A 14,409-nucleotide genomic window follows, 5' to 3' on the forward strand; every position below is an offset into this window, starting at 1 on the left:
CATCTCATATTTGCTTATGCTCTTCCTAAAATACAAATACAATCTAATGCAGAGAACAGTCATTTTCATCAACTTCCATTATAAAGAGGGGAATGCTAGATGTGGCAGATACCACATCACCATCAGTAAAGCTTCTGTGAATTCTGCTTTCTCTGCCATTTCTAACAGACAAAGTTTCACAAAGGACATCTGAACACCTAGAGGCAAACAGAGAACAGTATCTTTTTTTCCCAAAGAGCTAAGCATGACTCTGGAGCGAGACAAAAAGCAACAGTGGTAACACCAATCTTGGTTACTCCATCTCAGTAGTTCATGAAGGCTTTACAGGTTTTTTTTCTGGTGGGGTCACTTGTGCCCATCACAAAAAGCAAGAGATTTCTGAGAAGAATAGGGGATGAAGAGAAATAATCTGTGACAGCCAAGGCCAATAAAAGCTTAACAACTACAGCGACTGGGAAATTAAACTTATTTCTGGAGTAATTCCATGCTGGCAAGAAACATGCCCCTGGCAGGTTAAAGTGTCTCATAAATGACTCCTCAGGCAGAAAGACAGTTCCAAAACCAATGTTAACAGCCATTAAAAATGAATTACTGGTTTTTAATATTCATAATTACATGAACATACAGGAACAATGAAGATGACATGCTGTTCACTGTGCCAGGAAGCAAGTCTACCAAACAACAGGGCTATGCTATTAGCATGTGTGAACTGCTGAAGGGTATAATTAGAACTCATGCTGTAATCTGAAGACCTGAACATGAGGAATATAAGTTTTATTTTTTGGAAGCTACTGGATTTGCTTTGACTAAGGAATCTCCAGCATCTCATTCTTACAAATTTGTGGTTCTTATTCCAAGTAAAAACAATGTCTAGATTCCTTTCACATGTCACCTGCAAGCCTCAGACATGTTGTAGAGAGCCACAAAGAATAATATACTTTGAAAAGTAAGGGGAATGAGAAAGTGAACATTTCGTTAAAATTTTCTCGCGTTTACATTTTAACACCTTACACTCTATGTGCCTGTCATTTTAAAAACAAAACAACACAACAAAAAACCCGACACTATTTTGTACCAGCCAGCAGTAGCTGAGCACTTCAGCTCTTCAAGCTGGAACAGTTTTGCTTCTGATGGTTACAAATCTGCCCTAAGGAATCAGCAATGAGATATCCAGACTAGTAACTCACCTGCTCTGTACGGTAAGCACCAAGGATAAACGTGAAGCAGAAGGCCCTCAGATTTCAAAAGATGTTTATGCTAATCAGAACAATGCAGCAGGGATGATAGATTAATGTCAGCCAGAGTATGAACAGAAATTTTTATTTTTTAGTTTTTTTGACCACCACAGAAGCTACTAACAGATGCTGTGCTCACATGTAAAATTCACATAGAAAGTTTCTGGGAGCACAGTGTCTCCCGAACCTGCCAACTTAATCTCCACAAGGGTTTCTTGGGAAAGCCACTCCTGATGCTAAAGGGCACCTGATCCAGGAGGTTCTTAGCTAGGAGGAGAGTTTTGGGAATTGTGCCATGGCAGTGAACTATGAAGAAGACATATAATAAAATAATAAAGCCGGGAAAGCCATTATGCCCATAACTATGTGCTCTGTGCATGCCGAGCTTCAAGTTGTACACTCATAAAGGACAGGTACTGCCGGTTTTTCAGCTCTTTATTTAAAGCCCCATGAATTCTCCCTTCTGCTTCATCTCAGATGGTTAAAGCTGAGGAAATCACACGCATAGGTGACTGACACACATGGAAGAGAACACCCCAGCAGACAAAAATTAAACTATTAGCTATTAGTGTCGTGCCTTACCTGGTGTTATATATCCAGTAGCAGCAGCTGCCCCAACAAATGCCCCTCGTGTTAAAGCACCTCGTCCTCTGCCTCGAACAGCCTGGACTGCTGCAGAAACAGCTGTATTGACAACCCCTTTAGTCTGCCCAGAGTAATAAAAAATAGCAGTTCAGAAAGTGAAAGTGTTGCCGGAAATAGAAGGCCATCTGCATTAAGTCATCACCTTTTAAAAATCTCTTTAAACATGCTTGATGCGCCAGTCTTGTTAAAGGTGGAATACAGACTGGAGAAGTACTGTCCTCAAGAATCTCACTGACAGAAGCCAAGCGGGTCCCTTGCCAGGTCACTGACTGCAGTGCACAATGAGTCCAGGAGCACGTTCACGTCACACAGACCTGGGAGTCGGCATGGCCAGACTGCGTTATTTACCTCAGTTTTGGTCGCATGGCATGAACACCGGTGGCTTCTGACCCTTCCTCTGCTGTGCCTCACTGCTGTCTTTCCCACCTCCTTACCAGCTTCCTCTCCTTAATCTACAACATTGTATTTGCTTTTCTCCCACCATTCTGAACCCGTATAACTTCAGCAGGGCCAGGATGTCACCCCAAAGACAAATAACCACCTCATGACAACATTGGACTGCTTTAACCTAACTGTACTAGAATGCCACCTTCCTTTTCCCATTGTCACCACCTACAAGTGAAAGAATGGCAAGGAGTTACAGAGGCTGGTGTTGCTCAGTGCATCGGAGCACAGCTTTGCTGTACTAGACGCCCCGACTGCCCCCTGAAAACAATAAAATCATGCAAATCCAGGTATTTCAAAGACAAGTTTGGCAGTTATTGCCATCATTGACCTACTGAAAAAAGAACACATGAACAACAACAACAAAAAAAAGAAAAATCAGAATTTAGGAAGTGCCTGAATCAGAGGTCATTTTCATATCTTAACTGCACGTGGAACTTTGTCCTGTGAGATAGTGTTTTTCTCATTTACTGGACTTTCAGCACAGTAATGGAAACTGAAATACTCCTAGCCAAAGGTCTTAGTGAAATGGAGGGGACTTACTAGTTACAGAACAAAAACAAAAATAAGAGTTGACTGTTATCTTGTGAGTGTATTTTATGATACATTCTGCTCCAGCATGAAATGACACGAAAATCCTAATCCTAATGTATTTGCACAAAAGAGACACAAAGGGTAATCCTCAGGATTTAGTTCAGACTGTAGTCCTCTGGAGAAGAACACTGTTGATTAGTTTCTGCTCTGTTCAATCTTGATCTTAATAAATTTGAGAGATCATTGTGGCTGCTAAGCCTAATGGACAAGACCAAGCTTTTTATTATACAACTCTTCCCCACCAAACAAAATGGCTCATCTGAAAAGTTGAAAAGGTGCAAAAAAGGTGCAAACATCTCAGCTTACTCCAGAATCTAGAGTTAAGGCCTTTACCTGGATACAAATGACTTGTCCCCTAAGTCTATGCACCTTACATGATGAAGGAGCGCACTATGGCTCTGGCCTGAAACACAAGAGAGACTTCCACATCATCACTGGTCGATCCACTGACCTTACTGTATCTCCTCCAGCTAATCGGCACCTCTCTTTCTTTGTGCCTCCTTTTCTACTATAATTCCCACAATACAGTCCCAACTATCAGATTATACTGTTATACTACAGTAATTATTATAGAAGAATAAAAATAGAAACCTTACATATGTGCGTAAAATAAGAGACTGAAATCACTTGCTTCCTGTAGAACTTCCCGTATCATAAAACAACCCAGAGCTGTGATAACAGGGCGGTCCAAAAAGCAAGTAACAATTCTTACCTGAGGAAGAATCTTCTTTTTCTTGTTGTTTGCTGCATTAGGCCCAGAAAACAGTTTTTCAAGTGCTGCTAATGCAGCACTTGCTTTTGCTACTTTCTTGTTTGGGCCTGCACCTCTGAACTTCTGCCCATCTACTTCTACCTGAAAATTGAGACATGAGTTTATGCCTAGTATTTATCCTTGGGAATACCATGCTGCACCCACTCGTCATGATGTGCCATCCATAAAGAACTTCAGCAGTAAAAAAAAAAATCCTCGGTGTCTTATGTGACAAATTTCTATTGCTTCTAGATTATGAAGCTGATAAAGAATACCTAAGTGATCCTGTGAACCATTATATCGCAGATATTAGGAATCTGGAAACTACGAGTGCAATTCAAAGAGGACCAGTATATCTATTTGATACTGAATTTGGCCAGTATGCTTGAGCTTCTCAACGCCTGAATGATACCACTAAGAAACAGGGGTTTTAGGAATCTTTTGAGGCTCCCCTCATCTTTATCAATGCCTTACATACCAGCATCTTTGCCTGCACTATACATACACTGTTTAACTGGGATGCTACCTCATACCACTTTAGAGCCCAGTGCTACTTCAGAGATAGCACAAGTAGATGAAGAAATCAAATGAGTTTACCCTCTGCTACAGTCATTCCAAATACCCCTGGGTAAGCTGGCAACAGGAGATTCAAGTCAGGTCACTGACATGGGGTTACCAAGTATGTTTGCAAAATTTGCAAGTCAGGTATTTTTGTCAAGCTGTGGATCTTCTACTTCCCTCCTCCTCCTCATGTCAAGACATGATGTAGTTTGGGGCTCTCAAAATCCAGTTTTAATTGTCATTGTATTTTCCTAAAGCATAAAAGACATTCCTTTCCCCAGTCTAATCATCACAGCAGCAATAAGAGATACAAAAACATGAAAACATCACCACCACAGATGTGCATTGCAGAAAGCAAAATACAAAAAATCTGAACTGTAGCAGCAAGCAACTCCAAAGACTGAAGCACTGTTAATAAAACCTACTAACTCTGTAACTCTGCTTCACTCACCTCCATCACAAAGCGCTTGTCATGGCTTCCACCTGTCTCAGAGATGAGCTCATACTTCAGACCTCTTCTTTTTTCATTGAGCTCCATCACCGGGTTTTTGCCACTTGCTGTGAGTATAGGACCTTGAGTTCTTACCTAGAGAGACATTTATGGTGTTGCTTTAGAGCCTTTATCTCTTCAGAAGGCAGGCAAACATCTACAGCATTGTGGCTTACAGTGCCACATGGCCAGCCACTTAGAGAATGTCAGCATTATCACTGTGTCAAGCCTCTGCAATAGCTTGTTCTTCCCAACATGCAGGCCTCGGCAGGCTTCCCAGGAACAGACCTGTATCAAAGATAACACTGCCTCGGCTTCAGCATAACATGCTATTCTAGAACAGCAGATGGAAAGTCTCTCCTCCAAAGAATGGCAGGAGGACAAACAATACTGTAAAAGAAGTCACACCCTCTTTATTTCTGTTGGTGAGAGCTACTGTCCTCATGGCCTGGTCTGGTGACTACACAAACTCAACGTTACACCAGCTGCACTTGGAATTTCAACCCTGAGAGTATCCAAAGCTGAAGCTGAGGCCACGGTGTCAAGTTCCTTGAAATCGAAGGCTTTATCACTGAGAGATTAGCCTTCCCAACCTTGCACACATCTCTGCTGCTCGATCTAATTACGTCCTGGCACTACTGAGCTCTGACTGAAGAAGTCTCATATCCTGGGTCACATGTTTCAGCAGAAATATCTGTAAGTGTTTGGAAAGCAAGGAAGTTAAAGCTGAGATCTCAGTGCACCAGCATATCAGCCTCCATTAGAGTGCACTCAGCTACAGATACAAATGACTACTCACTAATGAAGAAAAAGATATTAAGGGATCAAAACAATGTTTTCCAAAGCAACTTCTTATTTTGGATAAAGATCAGGAGTCCTAGTACCAGGACCTGCCCTTTGAAAGTAAAGTGTCTCAAAAGTGTAAACATGGAAACCCAAAGTCATGCAGCTTGGGAAATATCTTGGTCATCTTAAAATATTACCCACTTTTGTGATAAAATATTATCGATTTTAAAGGAAAATTAACAGGTCAGTTTGTTGAGTATAAAATACCCCCGCAATTGTCACAATTTCTGTTTTGTAATAGTCATAATAGAACATAGTGATTTTTGCAAACTTTGTTCTTGGGACTAAATTTTCGGAGCATTACTAGAGCCCAAAGGCACCAAACAAGATGGAGCTGTCCCAGTCGTGAGACCATACATTAGCTAACTAGAAGAGACAACACCTGTCTCAAAGAGTTTATGGTCTTATGAGGACAAGATGGCTACCCCAGCTTAAACTTGAGGAAAGGAGGCACAAAGATCAGTCATTTGTCCGCAGTGACACAAAGCCTATGGCAGATCTGAGACTGGAAACACGCTCTCAATTCCTCACCCACCACCCTAACTAAAATGCCATCCTCTTCTGGGAGAAGAGAAAAAAAAACCCTGAAAAACAAAAAAACTCCACACCTCTCCATCACTTGACCTTTTTAATGCAGTACTCACCTCTAGGGTAGCAGAGGTGTCAGCTGTGGAATTTCCAGTATTATTGCTTGAGATTGAAGACATTGTTTCATTTTTACCTTCAGTATCTGATTTTTCATCAGAACTCGTACACTCCACATCTGCATCAAAACCAGTTGGATACCCCATCGCTTGTAAAACCTACAACAAAGCCACATGAAATGAACTGTAAAATAGGTAGCAGTACAGAAACAAATACAAAGCTGATCACAACACAAAAGAATGTCCATCATACACTTAATAAAGGCAGATTGCTTAGAAATATGTTTTCTCCTGTGTTGAAATGAAGAAAAACACAATAGCAATGGGGAAAATAGTTCCAGGTTTCCAAAAGTGGAATCAACACAAACAGAATTTTAGTCTCAAAGACAGCAATTACTCATAAGCACCATCCATCATCTCCAGAATTCCTTGTAAAATAATAGATTCAAATTCAGAAGTGCATCCACTGCATGATACTGCTTAACAGTATAAGGAGATTGTTTTGCACACCATTTTCCCCCCTCTCTGTGTATACGGACAGATCAAAAGATTGACTGTAGGGCAAACAAGACAAAGTGTCTTATGAGAATTAACACATTGTACTTCTACAAGATGGTACTTCTGGAGTTTCCTAGGAAACGGCAGGTGACAGCCGGTAGGTACCCAAGTAGTACACAAAACATGTCCCTGAAGCTAGAGGACTGATATTGCCTCCCTTGCTTGCATCTTTCAGGAACACCAGAGGGTAAATGCTTCCAAAGCAGGTGTACAGGGAGCAAATTCCTGAACCGAGATGTGAGGTGAAGGAATGCCCGGCTAGCAGAGTAACAAGCTGTCTGCCTGCAGTAGCCTACCTCTTAGTGAGCCACGTCACAACCTCCAAGCTTCCTCCATGCTGCTTACAACCAGCAGCTGTATAGCAAATGAAATTTTACCAATTAAGATACTATTCATCAGGTCCTTCAAAAACATCCTCCACTAGCAAGGCCAGCCTCTCGTTTAACCAGCTACCTAACCTAGTTGTACGGGGGTACCAGACACAGGCCAAAAAGAATCTGAAAAGAACCTGAAGGTCCGCTGAAAATTTAGTCCCAAGAATGAAGTTTGCAAAAATCACTATGTTCCAACACTGAATTGAGAACTACATGGGTAACTCCAGGCTTAGCTCCCATACAATCGTGGTACATTTGGCTGCATTTTCAAGACTTCTAAATTTGAAAAAGGTCAGATCTAGAAACTGAAATGGTCACATTATTCCCTCTTAAAAGTGTGGGAAAGCAGGGCCTGGATCTGCTAGGAAAAAAAAGAAAGGAAAAAAAAAAGCTAGTCTCTACCACACCACCCATTTCCTCTTGGCTTGAATCATGGATGTTTTGAAGTGTAGCCCAGGAGTTGTATATGTGTAAATTTAGAGAAAGCAGAGCTGAGTAGGCACCAGCACAGATCTGGCTGACACAGAGAGGTTCAAGGGCAGAGAAGTCGCAGCTTTTCAGGACAAGTTTTGTTTTTGTTTTTTTTTTAAAAAACAACTGCAAGGAGGGAGGCAAAATAAAAGAACGAGGCAGAAGGTCTGGAAGGACACACATGCAGAGAGGTACTTTTCCTGGAGGAACAACACATTCCCTCAGATACTTCTGGACACTTTGAACTTGAAAGCACATGGGACAATGGGATTTTCAAAACTGAAATCAAAGGAAAGCAAGAAGTTGCCAGATGAAGCTTCTAAAAAGGAAATTCTTGTTCAAAACAAAATGAAGCACAGAATGACAGATGGGCTTGTTCCTATCCTAAGTGCAGTTCTATTAAAAGAGGTTCTCTTTCACATGAATTGTCCGTAGAGAAACTTTCGTTTCTTCCCAGAAACCCAGCAGGCTCGGTCTGCTTTAACAGTCTGAACTGTCCTCATGCAATACGACAAGGATGTTCATGCTGGGCATTCCAGTCTATCACTGCGTTACATACCTAAGCTCTGTCATGTAGAGCACCTACAAGAAGCAACAGTAGGTTGACTAGTACCTGAATGATACTAGTTCTCTTACTGAAAAATTGACTGGAGACCAATCATTTATGTACATTGTTTATCCCAGTGCACAAAGGTACTCTTCAGACACTGAAGACAGGAAACAACTCCATGTTTCCACGAGCTCACAACCCAGGAATGGACACAGAGAAGGAAGGGGAGAAAGAGGGAGCCACCAACATGCTGTTTTCAAACCAACAGGAGGAAGGAGCAGAACAGAACAAAACTGAACCCCTCCAGTCCAGAACTTAAACACCACATTCAATCCATTGTCACATGAGCTGACCTGCAGAGCCCTGGGAAGTTCTCCCTCCCCTCCGCTAATATAAAACCAGTGATGCTCTTTGAACCATGCCCAGCTGTGTTTAGAGTACATAGATAGTAGCTCAGCTTCATCCAAATTTTTTAATTTTGAGGTTGCATATTACTAGTTCTAACCATATTTCATACTCTATGTTCCAAGATGTGGGGTTAGCAGATTACTTCAGGCTGCCTTACCTTCACTGCCACATGGAGCTTGGCTGTTTTCTTAGAAGGTCCTGATGCTTCATATGTCGTACCATCAACATCTACAGACATTGTGAAGACTGGGGCATGGACTGGACCAGACTGTGACAGCAGCTTATACTGAAGCCCTGGCCTGATTTGGTTCAGCCTCATCAGAGCATTCATGAGATCTATTGCTTTACTATCTAGTACTAGTACAAGATAGTAGAAAGGGGGGTGGGGGTGGGGGAAGGGAAAATGAACAAAACAAGATGAACAGAAAAATGAAACAGTTTGCATTTCAGTGCCTTCTGTCTGTATAAAGGAGCAGAACAAGCCCTCAGCCTCTCAGAGGTTGAGGCTAGCCATAACACTGTTAAGCCATTAATAAGCCATTCTACTTTTGGGTAACAACTATAATTACCCATTTTTTAATATTGTTAACACAATTCTTTTGCAGCTAGCTATATTCTTCCTGGCTACTATAAAAGGAGTAACAAGTTTTATAGGTAGTGAGGAACCAGATCTAGAACTGGCACCAAAGTAGCACAATGAAAATAGCCCCCAGAACCGACTGGATCCCAGCAATGCTGAGAGACTTCTAGTCTGTGCATATATGCAATGTCAATGTTTTGTAGATTAAGCATTTTATTTTTCTTGTGGGAGGTCTTGAGAGACCAACAACTAGCTCAAGAAGGGGAGGAAAGCAAAAAGGCAAATCTTCACACAGCAAAGTCACTGCAGTATTTTTTGGGGAAAAAAAACCAAACCAAACCAAGCAAAACACAGTACAGGGACATTATCAGTAAAATACCTCTGCTGCTTGGGCAACTTAAATTTTACTGTAACTTGATGGGTTTGACATTCTGAATGTGGGGTGATAGAGACAACATTTTTTGTTCCAAAGACTTTTTCACATGTTATTCCACACCAACACAGAGAAGCTCTTAAACCAGCTCCCACCGTGCAATAGATCTTTGAAAACAGAACGGAGAAGTATTGCACTTACTTTTCCTCAGATTACGCTTCATCTTTTTATTTGGATCTTTATCATCCCCGACACTATCTTCAAATGGTCTCTTAAGAGCAGATGAGCCTGTACCTAGGGTATAAATTTCCTTGTAATATGGATATGCTATTAGAAAAACAAAATTCCACAGCAGGAGTCTGATTAGTCTCGTACTGTTCCCTACATGTTTATAATGAAAAGAACTCAACCATCAGTCCGAGCTTTCTTATTGCTACATGTAAGCCAATATTAGCTTATTACTCACTGTACCATGCCATGCAAGATGTCTGTTTCCAATATCATGTGTGATATAAGTAGTGTAATTCTGCAGTGTTGCTTTTTACAGTTAGTCTAAGGCAAGAACTCTAATAGTATTGTTTTTACAAAAAATATACATGGAAGTTTATTTTTATTATACATATATTGTTTTCTAGGAAGAATTCTTGAGTAATTCTTATTATGGACACTCGTTACATGCTTTTTGACCAGTCTACAGTCTCTCCTTCCCCAGCATAAGAATGATAAACACTACTTTTACTCTTCAGACCCCAAAGGACTTTGTGCTTAAAGAAAATCATCGGCTATATTCTAGCTGTACTGCTGCTCCTCTGTTGGTACTTCTAGAGAACAGAACTTCCAGATTTTCTCCTAACAATGAAATAATAATTAAAAAAAACCAAAACAAAACAAAAACCAAACCACACATTTAACACAAAGAAAAGCCTTTACTTTGCATTCACAGCATATAATTCAGGAATTTCACCCATTCTAAATTAACTCCTAGTTTACTGCCCAATTAGTGATTTTTGGAGCAAACAATACCTACCTTCTTTGTCAGTTACTGACCAGGAATATTTCTGAAATGACTTATTTGATGGCAGGGGATCCATTTCCAAAACCTTATAGATCTGACCAAACGCTGATAATCTGAGGGCATGCTATAAGGTGACAGTAGAAACGTAAGTTACATCACAGCACTACTTTACCTTGGTTATTTAAGTTTCTAAATAAGTTTGTAGACACTGAACCACTTCTTCTATGAGAAGAAAGCTTCTACAGCTATATTCTATGATAGCTATAGAAAATGCTAATGTCTAAAAATTTAAAACTCATTAATTTTTGTAACACAAAGTGCAGGGCACATTGACAGAGAGCCTACTCAAGGGCTCTGTGCCATAAGCACTTGAGGTGGGATGCAAGTGGTGCACAGACATTAGACTGCCTTTTGTAAGGATTAGATTTCATACACATTTAACTCTTGCATGCATGAACTATCATTTAATCTTTCCAGTGTAGCGCACCGGAAGAGCTGTCAGGACTGCCATTAAAATAAGCTATTCCTGGCAGAGAGTAAATTGTATTAATGGACTGAAATCTTCGCTGTTACAGTATCTAGCTCCTCAGATGTACGAGTTTTCTACCTGAGCACTGTGCGTAATGGCTTCTTTTTGCTGAACTGTCATATAAGACAAAGCATCTGTTGGCTCCCGTTCACAGGGGTCATGCAGACCAGGGCCTCCTAGGAGGAAAAGAGGCAAAGCAGATTATTGAGAGTAAGTGAGAAGCAATATGAAAATGGATATTGCAACAGCTAGTCTCAGTCTTCAGCAGAGTGGGAAGTGCACCTTTTCCAGTAAGGGATTCAAACATCGTACAAAGCAAGCTAACCCCAAGATTTTACTCCCTTGCAGCAATGGCCACAGAACTTACCAGGGTTAACGCTGTGCATGTGTAACAGCGTGAACTAAAAGCAGCAAGTTTAAAAGGAAACCCAAATAATTTGGATAGCTATGTAGATTTCGATGAATCTATGGAAAACAGATGGTCCTTAAGTCTATTCATTTGTTTGCCACCTCTTAATGAGATAGCGGTTAATTTATGAACAAACCTAACGTTCCCCATTAACTTCTACTGCAGTGGAAGTACTCAAACAGTTAGAGCCATGCAACTTCCTTTTTTTTTTTTTTCCTTTTCATTTCAAACAAGAAACCATTAATTTAGCTCCACTGCCTGTTAGGAGTTCAAGGCAGGCATTTTTCATCTAATTGTACAGCAACAGCAAAATGTTAAGGCTGTCTGATCAACCTTTTGTGTTCCTGAAGTTAATTTGGCCCCTTACCGGGAAGCAGAATTCCAGATGCCAAACACTCCATCACTCGTCGCAATGCTTCCCCAGCGCCCAAAGGTCTATTACAAGTACCTATAGATTTTTCACATATAAGCTCGAGTGGCTAGAAGACATTAAATTACGATTAGTATGGACACAAGGGTAACTGTAACTGCAGTTAAATATGGAGGGGTAGAGGGTAAGAATATTCACATCAGCTTACTTCATTTTTAATCCACTACAGGTCTAACTGACAGAGACATCCATCCCAGAGGACAGTTCACGGCACATGTATTTGTTCCCTGCTCTGAGTCACCTCTTGAGGAAACCAACTGCTCTCCATTAACTGCCCAGGAAGTCTAAAAGGAGGAGCCTTCTAAAGCCAAGTCACGTGAGTATTCTGTTCTTCTCAAAGGGTTATCAGTTCAACGTGAGAGAAAGCACTGCCTCCACTGACCTACAAAGTGTTCCTCTCTGGATATGCAGAGCATTTGGCCCTCCCCAAACCTGCTAACGTGAAACGGTATCCTCTGGTAGGAGCAGCACCATCACGGTAGTGGAATATTTTTGAAAAGCTAAACTTGGAGGCAACAAGTGGGATTCTATTGCAAATCCTTGAGGATGTGCCAGGCCCAAAACATTACGTCTCTTTCCATGGTATCTGTACATCTTACAGACTGAACAAATACTTGTGTTCTCTTTCCTTCCTACAAGCACTTTTCTACACAGGTAACAGTTAGTGGGGAGTAGAAGGAAGGGGGGTTTAAGGAGGAGTTTCATACAATGCATCATTTTCTCCAATGAAGACACTGCTACAGTTCTCAGGAGATCTGAGACCTGACCTTGTGGCCTTCAACTCTTTCTGTACTTACCCATCCTTTCAGTGGTGCCCATGTGGGGACTCTGTTGCACAAATCCCGCAGAATACGAAGGACAATTACACATGATTTTAGTCCATTTGCCCTGGCCTAAAACAAACAAAATGATTCCAATACACCTGCAAAAACCTGGCCTTCAATTTTGCTTTTCTTTTTAAATGCACAGAGTCCTGGGATAGATTTTTTAATTATTATTACTTAATACTTAATCAGCTTCATGCAAAATAAAAACAGTTATATAAAAGTAAAATATTTCAATTTAGAGTCACATATAAAAAAGGAAGCAAAATGTCAAGATTGCTTTTGTAGCCTCATGACAACTCTAGACCAGTTGGCTGTCTACCTGTCACGTTTGCCCTTGCACAGTACAGCACTGAATTCGGAATTCTACACCTTTGCTCTATTAGGGACTAGTCAGAAATTAAAGAGGCATTAAAATTAAAACTGTCTCAAATTAAACCTCGTAAGGCTACAATAACAACAAGGTAAGAACAAATAGCCAACCTGAAACCATTTGGCGTGCCGCAGAGACGCCAAGGCCTCCAGGCATTTCTGCCTGTCCAATAAGTCCGGAGGATCTTTCATCGCAACATTATCTACTGGTAAAAATGGGATAAAAAGAGACAGATACAATTTGACCAAGGGGTTTCTGTCACAATACAAAAAGAGCGGCAGCATCTCAATGAGATAATAAGACTCCCAGAATTTAAGTGCACTGTGTTATTTAATTTAAACAAGCCATTAAAGGTAGTAAATGTGCACGTGTGCAACAGAAGCAAAGGCATTCACTCCTTGTAAAATAACAGTAATAATAAAGATGGCCACTGCTACAGACAATCTGGGATCTTATTAAAAATGTAGAACACATTTCAGGGCAGAAAATAGCTACATAGCACTTTTTTTTTGTTGTTGGGTTGTATTGGGCTTTTTTTTTCCCCCCCTCTTCTTTCCCTTCTTTGTGACTTTTATTCCACAAAAGTGGCACAGAATTTCAAAGAGACAAGCTTCTTTTGACATGAGGAAGATATTCTTGGAGAGGGAATAAAAAAAAATTGTAATAGGTAGAAAGTGAAGTTACATCCATGCAATTGTTGAGAATTCCTAAGAAAAACATTGACTATAGTTGAAATATTATTGCATGAACAGTACTAGCCAATATAATTCAGTGAAAGAAATATACAAGAAATGCTAGTAAGAAATTCTACGGTTTGATTAGTCTTTCATATGACCAGAACACATGAAAGAAGTAAGTTTGGTAACTTCCAGATTATTAACGGATTAGAGAGGTAGTCCCCTCTTGTAAAAATCTTCTCTTCCCAACAGCAACTGAAATCAGAGGAAATTCAAAGAATGATTTCAGAGACAAGACACTGATATCTTCTGTGCAGGTTTACACTTTTTTTTTTCCTTCCCCTTTCTCTTTTTTATCCAGCATGCAACAAACTGCTTTTAGCAGTCAAATCCAATTCTATATTGAGGGACATTATGCATCAGTGCTTTTTTCCCTAATTTTTTTTATCCTAAGGAGTTATTTGCATCCAGATTCTCTGGAAACTCTATACAAATGACAGATTTTGCGTATCTGTGAAATCAGGTTAAGATGATTTTAGTTTTTAGCTGACATGAGAAGAACATATTGGAATAACTAAATGAATCCATGGCTCAACTAAAACCTTGACTATGTTATTTTCCTATGAAT

General features: G+C 40.4%; 1 protein-coding gene across 12 annotated transcripts in view; it reads right to left on the bottom strand.

Moving 5' to 3' along the window:
* Nucleotides 1-14,409, bottom strand: part of STRBP (spermatid perinuclear RNA binding protein) — a 72,028-nt gene that overhangs the window by 16,862 nt on the left and 40,757 nt on the right. For 9 of the 12 annotated variants that reach the window (XM_076355520.1, XM_076355519.1, XM_076355514.1 and 6 more), the window contains 11 exons: nucleotides 13,215-13,309; nucleotides 12,705-12,800; nucleotides 11,845-11,956; nucleotides 11,147-11,244; nucleotides 10,552-10,663; nucleotides 9,726-9,818; nucleotides 8,729-8,928; nucleotides 6,211-6,369; nucleotides 4,682-4,816; nucleotides 3,631-3,771; nucleotides 1,818-1,941 (listed from right to left, as the gene is read on the bottom strand). In XM_076355520.1, coding sequence (XP_076211635.1) covers nucleotides 1,818-1,941; nucleotides 3,631-3,771; nucleotides 4,682-4,816; nucleotides 6,211-6,369; nucleotides 8,729-8,928; nucleotides 9,726-9,818; nucleotides 10,552-10,663; nucleotides 11,147-11,244; nucleotides 11,845-11,956; nucleotides 12,705-12,800; nucleotides 13,215-13,309 — 1,365 coding nt within the window. The remainder of the gene's footprint in view (nucleotides 1-1,817; nucleotides 1,942-3,630; nucleotides 3,772-4,681; nucleotides 4,817-6,210; nucleotides 6,370-8,728; nucleotides 8,929-9,725; nucleotides 9,819-10,551; nucleotides 10,664-11,146; nucleotides 11,245-11,844; nucleotides 11,957-12,704; nucleotides 12,801-13,214; nucleotides 13,310-14,409) is intronic. The other 3 variants (XM_076355515.1, XM_076355517.1, XM_076355521.1) reach the window with 2 other exon arrangements.

The sequence above is a fragment of the Aptenodytes patagonicus genome, chromosome 18, assembly GCF_965638725.1.
Source record: "Aptenodytes patagonicus chromosome 18, bAptPat1.pri.cur, whole genome shotgun sequence".
NCBI lineage: Eukaryota > Metazoa > Chordata > Aves > Sphenisciformes > Spheniscidae > Aptenodytes > Aptenodytes patagonicus.